The following is an 18,728-nucleotide window of genomic DNA, read 5'->3' on the forward strand; positions in this document are numbered from 1 at the left end:
GAGTAAGCAGTTTAGGAATAAAGCCACCTCTCGTCAAACAAAAATAACACTGTACAAACACTGATACTACCCGTGCTAATGTATGGTTCCGAAGCATGGGTACTTGCTCAAGCAGATAAGGCAGTGCTTTGTGTGTTTGAGAGAAAAATTCTTCGAAAGATCTACGGGTCAATCTGCGTTGACGGCGAATATCGGCGTCGTATGAACATCGAGCTGTATCAACTATACAATGACATCAATATAGTTGAACGAATCGAGATACAACGATTGCGATGGCTAGGCCATGTTATAAGAATGAGTGATGATGAACCCGCTAAAAAGGCGTATAAATACGGGCCGCATGGAGGTTCTCGCAGATCTGGAAGGCCAAAGCTTCGTTGGAGCGCAAAAGTGAAACGAGATATCACAAAGCTACATATCCCAGATTGGGAAAATACAGCAGCAAACAGAGAGGATTGGAGATTTTTTCTTAGTTCGGCTTATGGAACAAATGTTCAGTAAAAGGCCAGCTAAGTAAGTAAGTAAGTTGTTGTTTGACCACCTACAACATACTTTACATCGTTATAAATGTGGTATTTATACCCTCAGCATTTATGCTAACGAGGGTACATACACTTTCATACGGGCCAAATGTGCCTCACCGAAATAAGGGTTTTAGACCCCAAGTATGTTTGGACGAAATGTGTTTCAGATAATTTGGAGTTGATTTAGCAATGTCCGTCCGAACGGGTGAACCGATTCGGTTCAAATTTTGGCTTTCGTAATATTTTGCCCAAACTTAGTTTAAGTTCGAAGATGTGCTATATCGGTCCACTCCTTCCGGTACCTCCCCCACAAAAGTTCGAAAATGTTCGGAAAATTTGTACGTACGATAACTCTTGAAGGGAGTAACCGATTTCGGTCACACTTTGCAAATCGACTCCTGAATATTATCCGACCATCACCAAACTTAATATGCTTCTTCCTCTGTGGGACCCGCATCAACTCCCAAAACATTCGTGACGATCCGATCAAAATTGCGACCTGTAGCGTGATTACAAAAAATCGGAAAATTGGATGTATTACCGACTATTGAGATATCTTTGTTGTTTGACCACCTACAACAGCCTACTTTACATCGTTATAAATGTGGTATTTATACCCTCAGCATTTATGCTAACGAGGGTACATACACTTTCATACGGGCCAAATGTGCCTCATCGAAATAATGGTTTTAGACCCCAAGTATGTTTGGACGAAATGTGTTTCAGACAATTTGGAGTTGATTTAGCAATGTCCGTCCGTCTGTCTGGCTGGCTGGAGCGCACGGTAACTCTCGAACGGGTGAACCGATTCGGTTCAAATTTTGGCTTTCGTAATATTTTGCCCAAACTTAGTTTAAGTTCGAAGATGTGCTATATCGGTCCTCCCCCACAAAAGTTCGAAAATGTTCGGAAAATTTGTACGTACGATAACTCTTGAAGGGAGTAACCGATTTCGGTCACACTTTGCAAATCGGGAAATGGACTCAATCGTTCCACACATACTGGTACCTCCCACACAAAATTTCGGATAAGTTCAGTTTAGGACCTGCTCTCGAATCGCTTTGATTTTTATTTTAGCAACTTGTGTTCACCGCCCCCTACACGACGGTAAAAGTTTCATCATTGGCAAGTGCATACTTCCTGAGAAAATAGCCTAAAAGTTGCAAAAAAAAAACCCTATGACACCGTGTGAGGTGGTTGGAGCGCAAAATAACTCTCGAACGTATCTTCCGGTTCGCTCGAAAATTTGGCCTTCGTATTATTTTGTTCAAACATAGTTTAAGTTTGAAGTATGGGTTGTCGGTCCACTCCTTTAGGTACCTCCCCCACAAAAGTTCAAAAATGTTCGGAAGAACTGTGCGCACCGAGAAAATAGCCTAAAAGTTGCAAAAAAAAAACCCTATGACACCGTGTGAGGTGGTTGGAGCGCAAAATAACTCTCGAACGTATCTTCCGGTTCGCTCGAAAATTTGGCCTTCGTATTATTTTGTTCAAACATAGTTTAAGTTTGAAGACAACCCATATCGGTCCACTCCTTTAGGTACCTCCCCCACAAAAGTTCAAAAATGTTCGGAAGAACTGTGCGCACCATAACTCTTGAAGGGAGTGACCGATTTGGTCAATACTTTGCACATCCTAATATGTCTACCAAGTATAGATCAGCTTCGAATATGAACTATATTTGTCCACTCCTTCGGGTACCTTCCACACAAAATTTCGATTAAATTCACTTTAAGGCCTGCTTTTGAATCAATTTGATTTTTGTTGAAGCATTTTGCATTCTCTGCCTCAATTACGACAGTAAAAGTTTTTTCAGGGGCAAGTCCATACTTTTTGAGCAAACATCCCGAAGGGTGTAAAAACCCCCTATGGCACCATATGTAGTGGCTGGGGAGCTCGAACCGAATACAGCGTTTGTCCACACTATGGATACCGTAATATTTCGTCGAATATTAGATGAAATTCGAAGGTTTCGCTTATAGATCCACTCCTTTCGCTAAAATGGTAAGCGCGATATCTCATAAACCCAACAATTTTTGTGTGGTTAAGTGTCTGTTCGAGGATTCTTTGGCATTTTGTACCGATGGTTTTCCTTGTGACCCTGTTTACAGCGATATTATGTTTTTCGTAGGCAAGTATGGTACAAAAGCCCTATCTATCGATATCCCCCGCAATTTTTTGAGATTTAATCCTATCCACATTTTTGTCGTTTCATACGCCCAACATTTTGGAAACCAAAATAAATACATACTTTTTTTTGGGAAAAAATGTTTCACTCCACACAGGCTTAGGGTATATCTCTGTCGGCAAAGCCGACTGATACTTTTTTACTTGTTACATAATTTGTTGCCATAAGCGAACAATAAATATAATTTTTTTTTTTCAATTTTGGCATGTGCAATAAATTTGTTGTCAAACTGTATATTCTTCATGATGCCGGTTAATTATTGTCATTAAATTTCACCATTTGCAATTTTAATGCAAGTGTTTTATTTGAGAGATCCCATCATTAACAATATATTTTTTGAGCCTAAGAGCAAATTTATTTTCTACTTTTCATTGCATTTATAAATAAAACACTGTAACTTAATTTTTTAATAATTTTTTAGTTTTAATTTTTTAGTAAATAGATTTTACTATTCCGCACAACCTCCAATAAACCTGTTCCGATCCAACTCCAACGAATCTCCGAACAATCTCCATCGAACCTCCGAATTTCCTACAGCCTACTCCGAATTACCGAACAACCTCATTGAAACTTCCCCCTCTCAACATGCTCTTTCCACCATCAAATTACAGCCAATTTAGGAAAAAAATTTGGTAAAACTTTCAAAATACCTGAAATCGTTTGGTGCGGCGGTATGGGGGCTACACCAAAACCTGGACCTATGCCCACTATTTTGGGTGGTGTACCATTGGCAACTCCATATGCCAAGTTGACGCCAAGTCGGGCTAAAAATGAAGATTAAATCCTCAAAATACCTGAAATCGGGTGATACCGCTATATGAGGGCTATAAAGAAGAAAAGTCCAATATTGGTTTTGCTTCAATATTCTTCTATTGTCATCCAAATCTGAAAAGTGTGCAAAGTTTTAGTTCGATTGGTCAACTGCAACTGTGTGGAAAATGAGTTACTAGATTTGAACTAAACAGACACCAAATCAAGTTAAATGAAACACTGTAAAAATCCAAAATATTAGCACATATATTGTAATATTTAGCAGCATGTTAAACATTTTTATATTGGCCTTGGAATTTATTCATCATTTTAGTCATATTCCTGACACCATATCTAATGATTGCTAACAATTAATCGCGCGTGTTATATGGGTCTTTCGTGGACCTTCCCCATTGTACTTACCTGTATCTCTCACAAAGGAAATCCATCTATACAAATTATACCTGGATTTGAATGACCAAACTTTGTTTAATTTCTTTCCACTGTGCCTCCTTGGTAGGTCTTTGTACAAAGAGCGCGTGCAAAATGCTTTACTTCTTTTTAGTTGGTATTGACATATAGACAAGTTATGGCCATTTGATGACTACGACGACGATGGTTGTTGTATTAATGTTGTTATTGTTAAAGGATTCATGGGCTATTTTGTTGTTGCTGTTGTTGATGAGGGGCATTTGCAATTTTTCGTTTTTTAGGCACCCATTGTGGACGACTAAACAAAAAGACTGGCCATTTTCATTTTTGTGTGTGTTTGTACCATGTTTTTTCTTCTTCTTTCCTGCTCTGTAAAGTTGCAACAACTACCCAACAACATCTTCTAATTGCATGCAAGTGCAAGTGTATGGCGACGCTCTTCTAGAGAAAGAAAGGAAAAAAGACGGAAGAGTCTTTCAAAGAGACTTGATTTTTGAGCAGCCACTACAAAAACACTACCAAAGCGCGCGCGAAGTTTTTAGATGTTATTTTCCAATTGGTGATGATGGATCTGGAAGTCGTCGTAAATGTGTGTGAGTGTGTGATTAGGCAGGTGTTTGTGTTTTTGGTATAGGCTCAACATGTAAGTTCTCAGAGTGTGGCAAGTGTGTTCTTCTGTGTTTGAGTGTGTGATAGTTTTAAGGAAATAGCCTTAGATGGGCCTATGAGCAGAACCGAGAGTAGCAACAAACAAAAAAACGAATTTCTAAACGGCGCATTCGCGTCATTAACTTATGGCGAGTTAAGCGCGAGCTCCTCGGTGTGTGCCGGTAGGTCTTTAGTTTGTTGCAACTTTTCGTTGTGTTGCTTGTTAATCGTTGTTGTTGCTGCTGCAGTGGCTGCAGCAATGCAATGCATTTTCCCTGTCGTGGCGAAAAAAGCAACTCTTTTTAGCGACAGCAGCAGCAAGTGTGGCAGAAGAATTTTGAAATGCTTAGATAAAGTGTGCCTTCTGCCGCCATGGCTATGGCATTCTTCCTTCAACGTGTTCTCATCAGCAACAGCAACAACTTCGCCTATGTCCACCACGTTGTGGTTGCTGTTGTTTTAGTCCACACACACACACAGCAGAAACATCGTTAACGTAATCCTCCACATTTCTACTAATGGAAGTTTAGTGCTGCTCTGTGTTCTGAGAATGCCTTCTCTTTGCCACCAATGCATGCCACCAGCCGCCTTGGCATTGTCGTGTAGTCATCGTTGTCGATGTTGTTGATGTCGTCGTCATCGGCATTGTTGTGCTGTGTTGGCCATTCGTTTGCTTGACTTGGCCTCCGTGCCAATGCATTGTGCTTACACTTTGGCTGATATTTTTAGTTACTGTAGTTGTTGTTGTCGTCGTCATCATCATCGTCGTCGTCGTCGAGAGTTTTCCCTGCTCACAACAGACTTTTAAGGCAATGCTACCTAACGACAAATGTACGATGTCGGTTTGTACGGCTGTTTTGCAAAACTTCTCTGTGTTGCAATTTGTGTGTGTGTACGTTTGTGTGTTTGTCCGTACAACTACAACACACAGTTTTAAGTTTGTTTTGAGTTTTCCGTATTAAAATGTGCGAAACAGTTTCAGTCTAAATCAGACGGTCGTGCTGAGAAGACTTTTTGCGTTTTACAACACACACGACACGAAACAGGCAACGTGCCACAGATACACGCCGCCACACCGAAAAGACTGACTGACGAACACAATAGACAACGGCGTAAAATTCGCACTAATTCTAAAACCGCGTAACGTAAAGCGTAATAATTATTAACGTCTAGCAAAGAAGAATTTTCCACAACACCCAGAGATATTAATCATCGAAAGGGTAGAGTAGTAGGACCTGGCTAGAGTTGTGTTGGTTGTGTTTATGGCGGCAAATTTCGTCTCACACACACACTGACTTACAACACTCATTTTTCTCAGTTAAGTGAGAGTAGGGTGGTGGGCCAATAGGGAGGTGGGTGGTTTGTTTTGCCGGCACCTCATCACCAACTGAAACTTCTCAAAATACAAACGCCTGCTCGCTCACTCACTCGCTCACCTATTCAAATAACATACGAAGAGTATTCTGACGATCTCCAAAACTCCTCTTTTGCACATACATGTTGTAAAATACCGTTACCTATACTCATTCACATGGCAGAGTGCTGTTGCCGATGACAGGCAGGCAGCAGAGCAAATAAACAAAAATACGAACTAACGAAATAAACAACAAAGAGACGAGAGAAGATTTTTTTACGCGCGCAAAAAAATTAATAACCGCGAGTTTGAATATCCATCCAGCCATCATCCATCATCACCCAGGCAAGCCACTAATACAAGTGCCACTTAATAAAGCTACTATTTCCGGTTAATTGGTAATCGTGTCAAGTTACAACGGTGTTATTTATCTATGTATTCGGTTCCATTCGTTACTTTTACAAAACAGTGTTGCCGTATTTTTGTAAACAAATGAAAATCATGTAAATGTGTTTAAAATCCAAAAGCTTTTAAAAGAAAAAAAATAAAAACGATACAACTTATATGGCTCCGGTTTCATAATGGATTCTAAAAGTCCTCTTCATCGGGAAACGCAACAACAGCAACAACAGGCCGAATCTTCCACAAATCCCCAATCGAGCTCGGTTGCGGCCTCAGATAATGTGCAAACATTTCGTGATCTATTGGAAGCCTCAAGTAAAAGCATGGCCAAGCAACAGCAACACTCACCCCAGCCAACGAGGACAAGTTGTTCAAGGTCAAGCTCCTTACTGCACAGTCTTTCGGCTAGTCCAAAACGTTCCTCCTCGCCCAACATGGAACAAAAGAAAGATAGTGAACCACAAGGTCGCCACCCGGACAAGACACCACCTTATTCCGCCACCTCCGAGTTGAGTGAAGGTGCCCAAAGGGCAGCTGCTTTGGCCGTGGAGGCCTCCTATTCACCCCACTCAGAACGTTCCTCTTCTGGTTCCGCCTCAGGCAATGGTTCTTCCCACCACCAAAACCAACAACAACAATTTTGCCTACGCTGGAACAACTATCAAAGCAACTTGACCAGTGTCTTTGATCAACTGCTGCAAACGGAGGCCTTTGTCGATGTAACGTTGGCCTGTGATGGTCGTTCCATCAAGGCCCACAAAATGGTACTGTCTGCCTGCTCGCCCTACTTCCAGACCCTGTTCTCGACCACACCTTGCCAACATCCCATTGTGATAATGCGCGATGTCAACTGGCCCGAGCTCAAGGCCATTGTGGATTTCATGTACAAGGGGGAGATTAATGTTAGTCAAGATCAAATCGGACCCCTGCTGAGAATAGCCGAAATGCTAAAAGTACGAGGCCTTGCTGATGTGGGTCACATAAGCACCTCTGCCGAGCCGGTCCCTTCTAGTACAAAGGCAGACCAAAGTGGCAGCACTTCCGACAAGGAACTCTACTCACCACCACTTTCCCATCTTTCGCCGAAAATACGCAAGAAAAGCCTTTCGCCATTTGGCAAAAGGCCAGCCAGCCATTGCTCTGTACAAAATGAACCAGGCGAAAGTGATATGGATCTACTGATGCCAATGGATATCGAAAAATCCCGCAGCCAGATTGAACACACGTCATGGGATATGCCCTCAACATCGGGACGAGCTGGTTTAGAATTGCGTCTCTCTCCTCCCATAATAGCGCGCAATGTACGCAAACGTAGATGGCCCTCCGCCGACACGGTATTTAATCCTCCCGAAAGTCCTCTCGGCAGTCTGATAGCGGCAGAAAGAGCGGAGCAGGAACGTAAAAGGGAAAAAGAAAGAGAGCGGGATCGTGAAAGACAAAGAGGTTCCTCTTTGTTTACCCCACCATTACCGGTAATAACCGGTTCTTCCAGTAGCATACTTGAAACGGCGGGCCACTTGGATTTTCCCTCGCCCTCAGCCACACCTTCGTTATTACCGCCCTCAAGGACACCCTCATCTATGTTAGCTTCCTCAGCCTCACCACATTTGCAAATATCTCATCATCACCAGCAACAGCAGCAACAACACCAGCAGCAACAAGTGCAACAAGCCGCTACCGCTGCCCAACATTCTTCATCCGCCTCAACAGCTGGCATGGGAGGTGGTGGGGGAGGTTTACAATCGCATCGTTCTTCACCTGCCTCTTCAGTAACCTCAACACACCCGTCCAGTATATTAAGTAGACCCATAACACCCTCACCGACCAGTGTAACTGGTCCGGGTAGTAGTAGTCGCACCCTTGAACCAGAACGCTTTCCACCATTGGGTCCAGCCCAGGCTGCTGCAATGCTGGGAGACCTGAGTGCTTCAGGCAGCAGACATCATGGCTCATCGATTGCCGATGACCTTGAAATAAAACCAGGAATAGCTGAAATGATACGAGAAGAAGAGAGGGTAAGTGAGAAAAATAAATTGTTTTGGATTTTTTTCTTGATAATATTCGTAGCTGTGAGTGTTCCCCCTGGAACGGGTTTACATAGTTAAAACTACTATTATATATTTGTTGAATGTTATGGAATTTTATGTAAGACTATATGGGGAATCTTGTTTAAAACAAATCAAAAGATTAAAATAAATCTTTGGAGTTGAGCTTTTTTGACCTAAGAGGTACATTGAAAAATTAGGATTCCTCCGAAGTTCCACACATTCAACCATTATGCTACGTTTCACGGGTGGTTAAATCCGATCATCAGGAATATTAGAATGTCATTTTTAGTGGGCGGACGAAGGTCAAAACAGTTCAAAACAGCTCAACTCGAAGGAGAATTAATTATAATATCATTATAAAATGCAAACAAACAAAACAAAATATGATTTCAGTATGAGCCAGGCTGGGATTCGAACCTGGGTCTCCAACAACCAAGTGACACGGTTGCCGGCGTCTTAACGTTCTAAACCACCATCAACTTGACAAATATTGATGATCAAAAAAAATCTTCTGATACAGAAGAACATATACTAATAACGGTGGAAAAAAGCTGCCATAGTATTTGTAATAAAGCATTGAAAAATAGGTTTGCCATAAGTCGGACTATAGGAAAAGTTTGGAATTAAATAACTGGCATTAAAATAAAATAAATAATTCGAATATACAATTTTCGAATGATTTGTGGTATAAATAATAGTTACCAAGCTTAGCTTCGTCCACCCACTAAAAATTAGATCCTAACATGCCTGATGATCGGATTTACCACCCGTGAAACGTAGCATAATGGTTGAATGTGTGGTAGTTCGGTGTATTCCTAATTTTTCAATGTATCTCTTAGGTCAAAACAGCTCAACTCGAAAGAGAATTAATTAAAATATCACTATAAAATGACCTTCGCCTTAATAAGGCAAAACAAAAAATTAAAATAAATCATAAGAGCCGAGTGTTATAAAGAAATACCCGACAAATGTTTATAAAAAACTTTGGGAGCAAAACAAATAAGGAAGGGGCAGCGATTATGAAAAAAAAAAATATTTTCTTACACAAATGACTAGCATTTCTTATAACAAAACCAATTATTTCTTATAGGAGACAAATTATTGTTTTTTCTCAGGTTAGGCCACTGAGTAAACAAGTCGATTACTAGAATTATCGGACTTTAGTAGAACATAGTTCAACCCTTGCACAGTATGTCGATTTTTTTTTTTTTTTTTTTTTTTTTTTTGAGCCAAAATCTTTATTTTCTAAACGGATAAAGTCAGAGTTATGAAATTTGGAGGATATGTTTATCCAAAATCCGCATATTTATAAAATTATAACCTCAATTCGATGGAACCGTTATATAGTGGCTATATCAAAATGGAGATCTATTTTGAAACTTTTTTGCAGGGATGCTCCTTACTCTCTAAGATTCCAAAATGGCAATTATCAGCCCATTTGGTTCAAAACGTTGGAAGCGTTATATGGGAGCTATATCACGATGTGGACCAACATTGACAATTTTTGGTAAGAATATTGCCTACACGTAGAAAAGGTTATATACCAATTTTCAGCAAACTCGGTTGATTGTTGTAGGTAAAATCCTGAAAATACAAAAAAAAACCAAAGGTAGCGTTATAGGGGGTCTATATGCCGGCGTCGCTTTTTAGTTATATCCTACGGAAAATGGACTCATTAAATATATTCCCCACAAAATGTTCCAAAACAAATCCGGTTCCTCTATAGAACTGTAGAGTTGTGTAGTTCCGGAACGAACTAGTTCCCAGGAACTATTCCGGACAAAGAACTATATTGGAACTATATCCGGCTCTTGCATTTATATACTTCCTTTAGTTCATATAGTTCCAGAGGTGCATATATTTTCTTTCATTAGTGTAGTTCATTTTAATACTCTAATTCCACACACACTTCTACTTTTTAGCAAACAGCCCGAAGGGTGTAAAACCCCCCTATGGCACCATTTGTAATGGTTGGAGATCCACTTCCATAATGGTTAATGTCGATCCATTCCTTTAAGTATCTCCTCCGCAAAACTTTTGATCTTTAATCCTAATCAACATTTTTGTCGATTCATACATCCAAAATGTTTACATAAGTTTTTTGGGAAAAAACTATTTCAATATACACAGGCTGAGGGTATATCTCTGTCAGCAAAGCTGACTGATACTTTTTTACTTGTTTTTAAGGTTTTCAGGATTTTGCTTGGAAACGGATAGTCCTATCTAAATTGGACCAAATAGAATAAGGTAGCAGTGAACATTTCCTTTGGTCTCATTTCCATAAGACTTTGCGTTTCCACGCAAAAATTCTGAAAACCTAAAAATATGAACGTTGACTGCGATTTATTTAAAAATCCGTCCAGCGATTTTTTCTTCTTTTTGAATTGTTCTTATCTATGAACATTGCTGTTTCAAAATCGGCAAAAACTTCACAGGTGTATTCTGTTTTCACTTAAAGTTACTTATGGCGCACCCTGCATGACATTGTTTTACAAGGAGGCGACACACACTGTCGCGAGTTCATATTAACTGTGGCCAAAAATAGAAGGAGTTATCGTAGGTGCATCAATTTTGGTACGCGTACCTATTATTGACTTACAATCTTCAGGACAACAAATTGGGATGGTCGGTCCACGTTTTGATATAGCCCCCATAGAACCGTACCTCCCGATTTTCGGTATTTTGAAAGTTTTAGATTCAATGACCAAATGAAAGTATTCAAATTTGGTGTTTTGTCTTCGGCAGAGGTATCAAACATTCCAACAGAGAATTGTGGATGTAGGTCCCATACAACGGTATCTCCCGATTATCGGTATTTTGAAAATGTTAGGCTTATTATTACACCGACATTGCTGAAATTTGGTATTTAGTCTCCGTTGGCGGCATAATACTTTCAAATTGAAATTTGTCTGCATAGGTCCACGCCTTCATCCCGATTTTCGCTATTTTGGAGGTTTTAGACTGATTATCACACCGAAATGGCTGAAATTTGGGATTAAGTCTTCGTTAGTGGGCTTATAACGTTCTACCAGAAATCTGTCGTTATAGGTCCTCGTCTTCCTATAGACCCCATAGAACCGTGCCTCCACATTTTCGGTATTTTGAGTGTTGTGGCCTTAATATCCACACGAAATGACTGAAATTTGGTGCTTAGTCTTCATATTGTTTATGAGCATATTGAATATATCAAATTCTTGCTTTATATATGAAAAATTTCCTTTAAAAACATTTTTTGACCGATTAGTGGGCAAAAACGGTAAATTTTGTTAAAAATTGGAAATTTGATTTTCGCTGTTCACCATTTTTTTTTTAAATTTATATTTTTAAAATTCTCTTGCTTTAAAGCAAGTTTATTAGGTACTTAATAAGCCCACAAAAATATATGATGATCGGTTCATTCGTTTTCGCGCTATAGCCAACACCGCAAAACGCTTTGTTAAAGACGGGGGTATCCTTTGACTGAAGTGATCACTGAAAAAGAGAAATGACATGTTCGTCTGCAAACCACTGCAGCTGGAACCTTTATACGTTTGAAGTACTCACTTTTCACAACTCAAACAGCAAATAATATCGATATACACTTTTATACAATTTTTCCCCACTCCATTAATTTTAAAATTTGGTTCACAAAATCGATTTACTAAGTACCACAGACTTGGGTAGCTGTAAACACCATATGATCACTATTTACTCCCAAACAAAATTAAATCTATGTTTACTACATCCAAAGCAGTCTTAAACATTTTTTTTAGAACGATAAATTACTTTAAGCATTAAAATTTTGGAGCATAATACAAGTTATTAATTTAAGTAAAATAATGACAAAAATACACATTTCCAACAATTATCGGATTTGAATCTTCACATGGACAAAACTACTTGACAAATCAATACCATAAATAAAATTCCTTCAATTTGAAATGTTTACATTATATTCTCATCAATAAATTTGCGTTCCGAAGAACTTGACTTTGACCATTTTTGGCCACGGTCGTGACACTGTGCGACACTGGCAGTGCATTGTCCCAATTTGAACTTCTGTATCTCAAAAATGGTAACACCTACGCAAATATCATAAAGGTCAATCTTGTAGAGAATTTTTACTGATGCAACATTTTCTTTAGTCTCATTTCGATAGGACTCGCATTTTCAAAACAAAATCGTGAAAACTTAAAAACCACCTAAAAATGTCAACTTGAATCGCGATTTATTCAAAAAGCGCTCCGGCGATTGTTTTGGTTGTTTGATTTTACTCATCTATGAACATTTTAGTTTCAAAATCCGCAAAAACTTCCCAGGTGTAAGCACTTTCCGTTTGAAGTTGGTTCAAGGACACTGTGTAACGCAAATACAATAGCTTATAAGCAGATTTTTATACGTCAGACTTCATACTATCAGACTTCATACTATCAACTTTTAACAATATGGTCCACACAAAATCGATGAATTTCCTTGCGATTTTTAATATTTTTTTTTAACAAAAAAGGGTTCTGTAGTAAACATTACTTTAAATGTAACGGTGCAACCAACGAAATTTTTATTTCTCTCTTGGGTTCTATAGTTTCATGTACAATTATGAGAATTTTCGAAAAATAAATATTTTAGCAGTTTTGGCATAAAATATTGGATTTGGACACACTGTGCGTAGTTGTAGTTGTTTTAAGCCCTTTTTAATCTATTAGTTTCAATAACTAGTAATTCGACAAATTTATAAAAAGATTTTGTATGGAACTACAAAGTTTGAATCTTATTGACTTCTGCACTATGTGAAATTTATGTCCCAAACAGGTAGAATCTGAATGTCAATCCTAGTTTGACTGAAAGTACCTGGGAGAACATGGGCTTGGTCTGCTAAATATCTGGGTGGATACTGGAAATTTTTTCGATGTGTAACTAAGTCCATGATATTTTGTTGTAACTATTTACTTTATATACAATAGTCGCTAATATATATAAAATGACAATGTTGTAATTCCCAGAAAGTAGCAGCATCTATTTATCCTACTTAAAATTGTCCTACCTGAATTTGTGATACATTAAATATTTTGGTGCAGCAACTTCTACGTCTAAGGCAAACTATTAAATTTATTTGCTCAATTTGGTATGAATTTATTTTTGCCGTCGGTAAACTGTAACTCATGTCAATCATGTAAAATATTCTCATATCCCTTCAGTGTAACGTTGCTAACTTTTTCTGAGTATTTCAGCCATGTAAAATTTCTCTAAAAGTCTCGTTGTAAGACACGAGGTTCGAACTCGGCGATAAACAGTCAGTCCAATATCATTGTGAAAAGTCTCCCTTGACCCTGCTGGAATGTTTGTGGAACGATTATATTCAATTTCCTTTTATTGGAATACATGATGAGAATTTGAGCTTTGAATTGAAAATATTGCCTCCCAGCTAAAAATTCATTACAAATGAACCTACCAACCCATTGTATTAGCAAGGACATGTCCCCTGAAAACTAAAAGTCTACGAATAAGTACCCAGCAACATGTTCGATGCCAAAGATCCTGTGAATTCATGATTGAAAGTGGTCTAGCATGTCATTTTTATACCCTCAGCATTTATTCATACGGCCAAAATATGCCTCATCGAAATAATGGTTTTAGACCCCAAGTATGTTAGGACGAAAAGTGTTTCAGATAATTTGGAGTCGATTTAGGAATGTCCGTCCGTCTGTCCCGAACGGATGAGCCGATTGGGTCCAAAATTTGGCAAAATTTTTCCAAACTTATTTTAAGTTCGATGATGGGTTACATCGGTCCACTCCTTCCGGTACCTCCCCCACAAAAGTTCGAAAATGTTCGGAAAATTTGTGCGCACGATAACTCTTGAACTCTTTACCAGACTTAGATGAGGTTCCAATAAGGACTCAATCGGTCCACTCCGTCGGGAACCTCCCACACAAAATTTCGGAAAAGTTCAGTTTAGGACCAGCTCTCAAATCGCTTCGGTTGTTGTTGTAACAGCTTGTATTCACCGCTCCCCATACGATGGTACATGTTTCATCTGCGGCAAGTCTATACTTCCTGAGAAAATAGCCTGAAAAAAAAACCAAAAAAAAACCTATAACACCGTGTGTAATGGTTGGAAAGCAAGATAACTCTCGAACGGATCTGCCGATTTGGTCCAAAATTTGACCGTCGTCATATTTTGTCCAAACATAGCTTAAGTTCGAAGATAAGCCATATCGGTACAATCCTTCAGGTACCTCCACTACAAAAGTTCAAAAATGTTCGGAAAAATTGTGCGCACGATAAGTCTTTAAGGGAGTGACCGATGTGGTCCATACATTACACACCCTAATATATCTACTAGAAGTGTATCAGTTTTGAATATGGATTATAATTGTCCACTCCCACACAAAATTTCGGATAAGTTCACTTTAAGACCTGCCCTCGAATCACTTTTATTTGTGTTGAAGTAATATGCATTCGCTGCCTCAATTACGACGGTAAAAGTTTTTCCAGGGGCACGTCCATTCTTCTTGATAAAACTGCCCGAAAGGTGTAAAAACCCCATAGCACCATATGTAGTTGCTGGAGAGCACTATAACTCTCGAACTGATCAACCGATTTGGTCCAAAATTTAGCTTTCGTCATATTTTATCCAAACTTAGTCTCAGTTCGAAGATGGGCAACAACATCAGGTACTTCCCCCTCAATATTAAAAAAAATTTCGCTAAAAATGCAAAATGGAATGCACGATGTCTCTTGAACGGGACAACCAGTTTGTTCAAAACTTTAGATCTCCTAATATATTGTCCAAATTTAGTTTATCTTCCAAAATTACTGATATCGATTTTCTGGTCCAAAATTTATGTGATGACCCACTGAAATGACTAGTGGGCGCGATATCTATCAAAAATGAGATCAACTTTCGTAATGGACTATGTCGTCCCATTCCTTTAAGTACCTCCTCCGCAACACTTTTGAATTTTAATCCTAATCCACATTTTTGTCGGCAAGTTCAAATGTCCAAAAAGGGCCACAAAATTCTGAAAAGACCCTAAATACATTCGATCTGTCCGTAGATAATCGTTTAAATTCAGATAGGCTGAGGGTATATCTCTGTCGGAAAAGCCGACGGATACTTTTTTTTTTGTTTTAAATTTATTTTCTATGAATTTTATACAAGAGTGACACCAAAATATCATTTATCGTAAACATGAAATATTCACCAACCATTTGTGATTGCACCGATCCTTTAAACCTGTTTAAAACCACGGTCGTGATTTCAAGTCTTCTATAACCGTCTTTTGAGTTACCGACAACAATTGGTAAAATAAAAATGCTTATAATTTCGTAATTAATGATATTTTTTGTTAAGAGAGCATCCAATAAGAAGTAATCGTAAAGTTCAACCGATAGCAAGAGTGCCGTCAACTTTTGTTTTTGAAATTTCATTCATAATTTTGCGTTTTAATTTTACCGATTTTTGTTGGTAAATTAAAAAATTGGTTAGAGAATCCCACTACAGATCAATTTAAAGTTTCAAAGCTGCTTTCCCCGTTTATAAGCACATAAAATTTGGTCTCGATTTTTTTCCATTTTGGCTTAAAAAAATTATTTGTATCCACCTACTCATTGGATATGACGAAACCTGATGAAAAAATATAAACCACCGTGGCCAAAAGTATTCGGTTTCGCAATTTTACAATTGCAAGACAATAGCAAGAATACAAACCTTTTTCACAAATACATTTAATACATCAACAAAAATGTTGACCACGACACCTCTGTACATTTTTATAACATGTGGTGAATATATGTATCTTTAAAGAAAATGTATTATTACTTCAAATCGGATGCTTTTTTGTGTTAAATATTTTCTTCACCAAAACAATAATAAAAAAATCAGTAAGGAGGGGACCTTCACAAAAGTCATATAACTCAAAAAAACGCAAAAAATCGCACCTTGGTATATTATGTAGTTGATTCAGAACCCTTCGAAAATATTCCCGGTGTCAGAATTTCGGGCAAAGTTAGACAATTTTGTAAAAGTCTATAATAAAAAACTATAATTCTGTTTTCTTTCGGCGTATCCTATATGACGGTTTTCTCTGCTGTAACAAACATTTTGAAGATATTTATTTCTTAAAACAGAAAGTTCACACCGTCACCATTCCACCGAATATCATCATAGACTAATGAAAACATAGACGAAGGAATGCTCTCACCGAGTATGTTCGAATTGAGTATGCTGAAAAAGCAACTCAAAATAAAATGCCAAAAAATACAAGTTAATAAATATTTTGTTCTGGCAAAAGACCACATGGGGTTAGTTTTTGATGGGAACAATATCCTCAGACAAAAATATCCAAGAAAATATTGCAATTTTCCGCAAAAATCATCTTCGATCTTTTTTGAGTTTTCGGATTTGAGTACCTTATCAGCGGCAACATTGAGTATTTCTTCGTCTATAAATTTATTTGTCTATGATATCATATCTATGTATTTGATTATTACCAAACTCTTACAAATTGCGTTAACATTCTGCTCTGAGTTTTTATATTTTTTATTTTGTTTTCGAAATTTTGATTTTAACTTCGAATTATAACGCGTGTTTTGAATATTTTTGAATTGCACATCCATATAATTTGACATGTTCTTTCTTCGAATCAAATTGGAAAACTCGCGTTATTAAAAGTGCAAAAAAACCTGTCCAAATTACCTATAGTACATTGGAACCCCAGTGCGTATAATTATTATTATGATCTTCTTTTAATTAATAACAATCATACGAATTATTATCACCCATTCCTCTATTCCTTCAAATTCGGCTTATCTTCCTAAATTAGCCAACTCATTACTAACGTTTGGAACATTAACTTCACTATCTGTCTACCTTAAAGACAAGATTTTTATTTATTTTATAAGCTCACCAAAATGTATGAAGATCGGTCCATTCGTTTCGAGCTATCATCGCATGGACTTCAAAAATGCCATTTCGAGAAAATCAAGTTTTAAGTTCCGCCTCTACATACAAAACAAATTGGATACTTTACTTTGAACGGTTTTTTCGATTTTTTGAAAGTGATAAGTATAGTTAACCTCTTAACTTATTACCAAGAAAAATTTACATTTCTAGTAGATTTTACTATGTTGTAGGTGTTCCTGAAGATTTTTATAGAGATTTTATCATGTTGATCCATGGGTTGAATAAGTGAAATTGTGTAAGTCGGCTCCGATAAGCCATTGAAAAAAATTGAATGTCCTGGTGGGCTATCAAACAACAAAAGCATCTTTAACTCATTTTTTTGGGAGGAACAATACCGTCTATACTGAGGAACAACACAATTTTCTAACCAAACATTAAGCAGGGCCGCAGTCACTCAAAGCTTTTTACTAAAGCTTCAGTACACAGTGGCCAATTTCCAAAAAATCCGGCAAAAAAAAAATATAAATCTACACAAAATACTTTTAAATGTGGTCAAAAGATTCCGCTGCGTGTATCTTTGCAAGAAAAACATTTTCTCAGTAATTTGGTTTTATAATATAATTATAATTGTTCCACAAACATCCCATACGGGACACGGGAGACTTCTCTCATATCAATGAGTGCACCCCGATTCATATTAGCTCAATGATATGGGACCTGCAGTTTATGGCCGAGTCCGAACGGCGGACAGTGCGAAATATGGGAACTTTACTCAAATATTAAAGTACATAGAACAAATGAAATTCTTGTTGAATTCCATTGCTAAGTATCCCATGACTAATGCCTCATATTCAGTTTTGCGATTTACCCCGCGAAACAGCTAGAAATGCCCTTAAAATTTGCACATTTGGTTTACAATATTTATTTTCTTAAAAAGTTATTCTAGCTTTGCATAAGTAATAAAGTGATACAAGCAAATGGTTAGTTGATTATAGTTTTTGTCGCTGTTATAATTCTTGACAATTGTTGTAATATCTACTTTAGTTTGGTTGCAATTCGTTCCCCCAAAAATGTGCTTTTTTAAAGGACTACTAAATGTTGTTCTTTTTATAATCTTTGGAGGTTTTTAAATGTGTTTCAGTGAGTTGCAGAATAAATCGCACATTTTCTGAGAGGTAGGACATTTTTCTTTGGACAAACCAAAAAATAGCTCCAGGTTCGCGCAAGTTTGAGAGATATGCACCTTTTTCAGAAAGTCATTTATGTGTATTTGTAAAAATTTGATAGAAGAACCGGCATTAGATGTCCGTGTTGGTTTCGTTTATGCCAAAATGGGTTCAACGATACTAAGAAATGTTGCTTTTTATAGTTTGAAGACTATTCTTGCTAACTTCATTCACATTATGTAGAACAAGTAAAAAAGTATCAGTCGGCTTGGCCGACAGAGATATACCCTCAGCCGGTGTATATTGAAACAATTTTTTTTCCCAAAAAACGT

General features: G+C 37.8%; 1 protein-coding gene across 3 annotated transcripts in view; it reads left to right on the plus strand.

The window, feature by feature from the left end:
- The first annotated feature begins 5,080 nt into the window (after window positions 1–5,080).
- Window positions 5,081–18,728, plus strand: part of bab1 (bric a brac 1) — a 319,917-nt gene continuing 306,269 nt past the window's right edge. For all 3 annotated transcript variants that reach the window (XM_073981811.1, XM_073981809.1, XM_073981810.1), the window contains exon 1: window positions 5,081–8,313. In XM_073981811.1, coding sequence (XP_073837912.1) covers window positions 6,478–8,313 — 1,836 coding nt within the window. In that variant the 5' untranslated portion in view covers window positions 5,081–6,477. The remainder of the gene's footprint in view (window positions 8,314–18,728) is intronic.

This window comes from Musca autumnalis, unplaced genomic scaffold, assembly GCF_047663935.1.
Source record: "Musca autumnalis isolate F117 unplaced genomic scaffold, ASM4766393v1 scaffold_4, whole genome shotgun sequence".
Classification (NCBI taxonomy): domain Eukaryota; kingdom Metazoa; phylum Arthropoda; class Insecta; order Diptera; family Muscidae; genus Musca; species Musca autumnalis.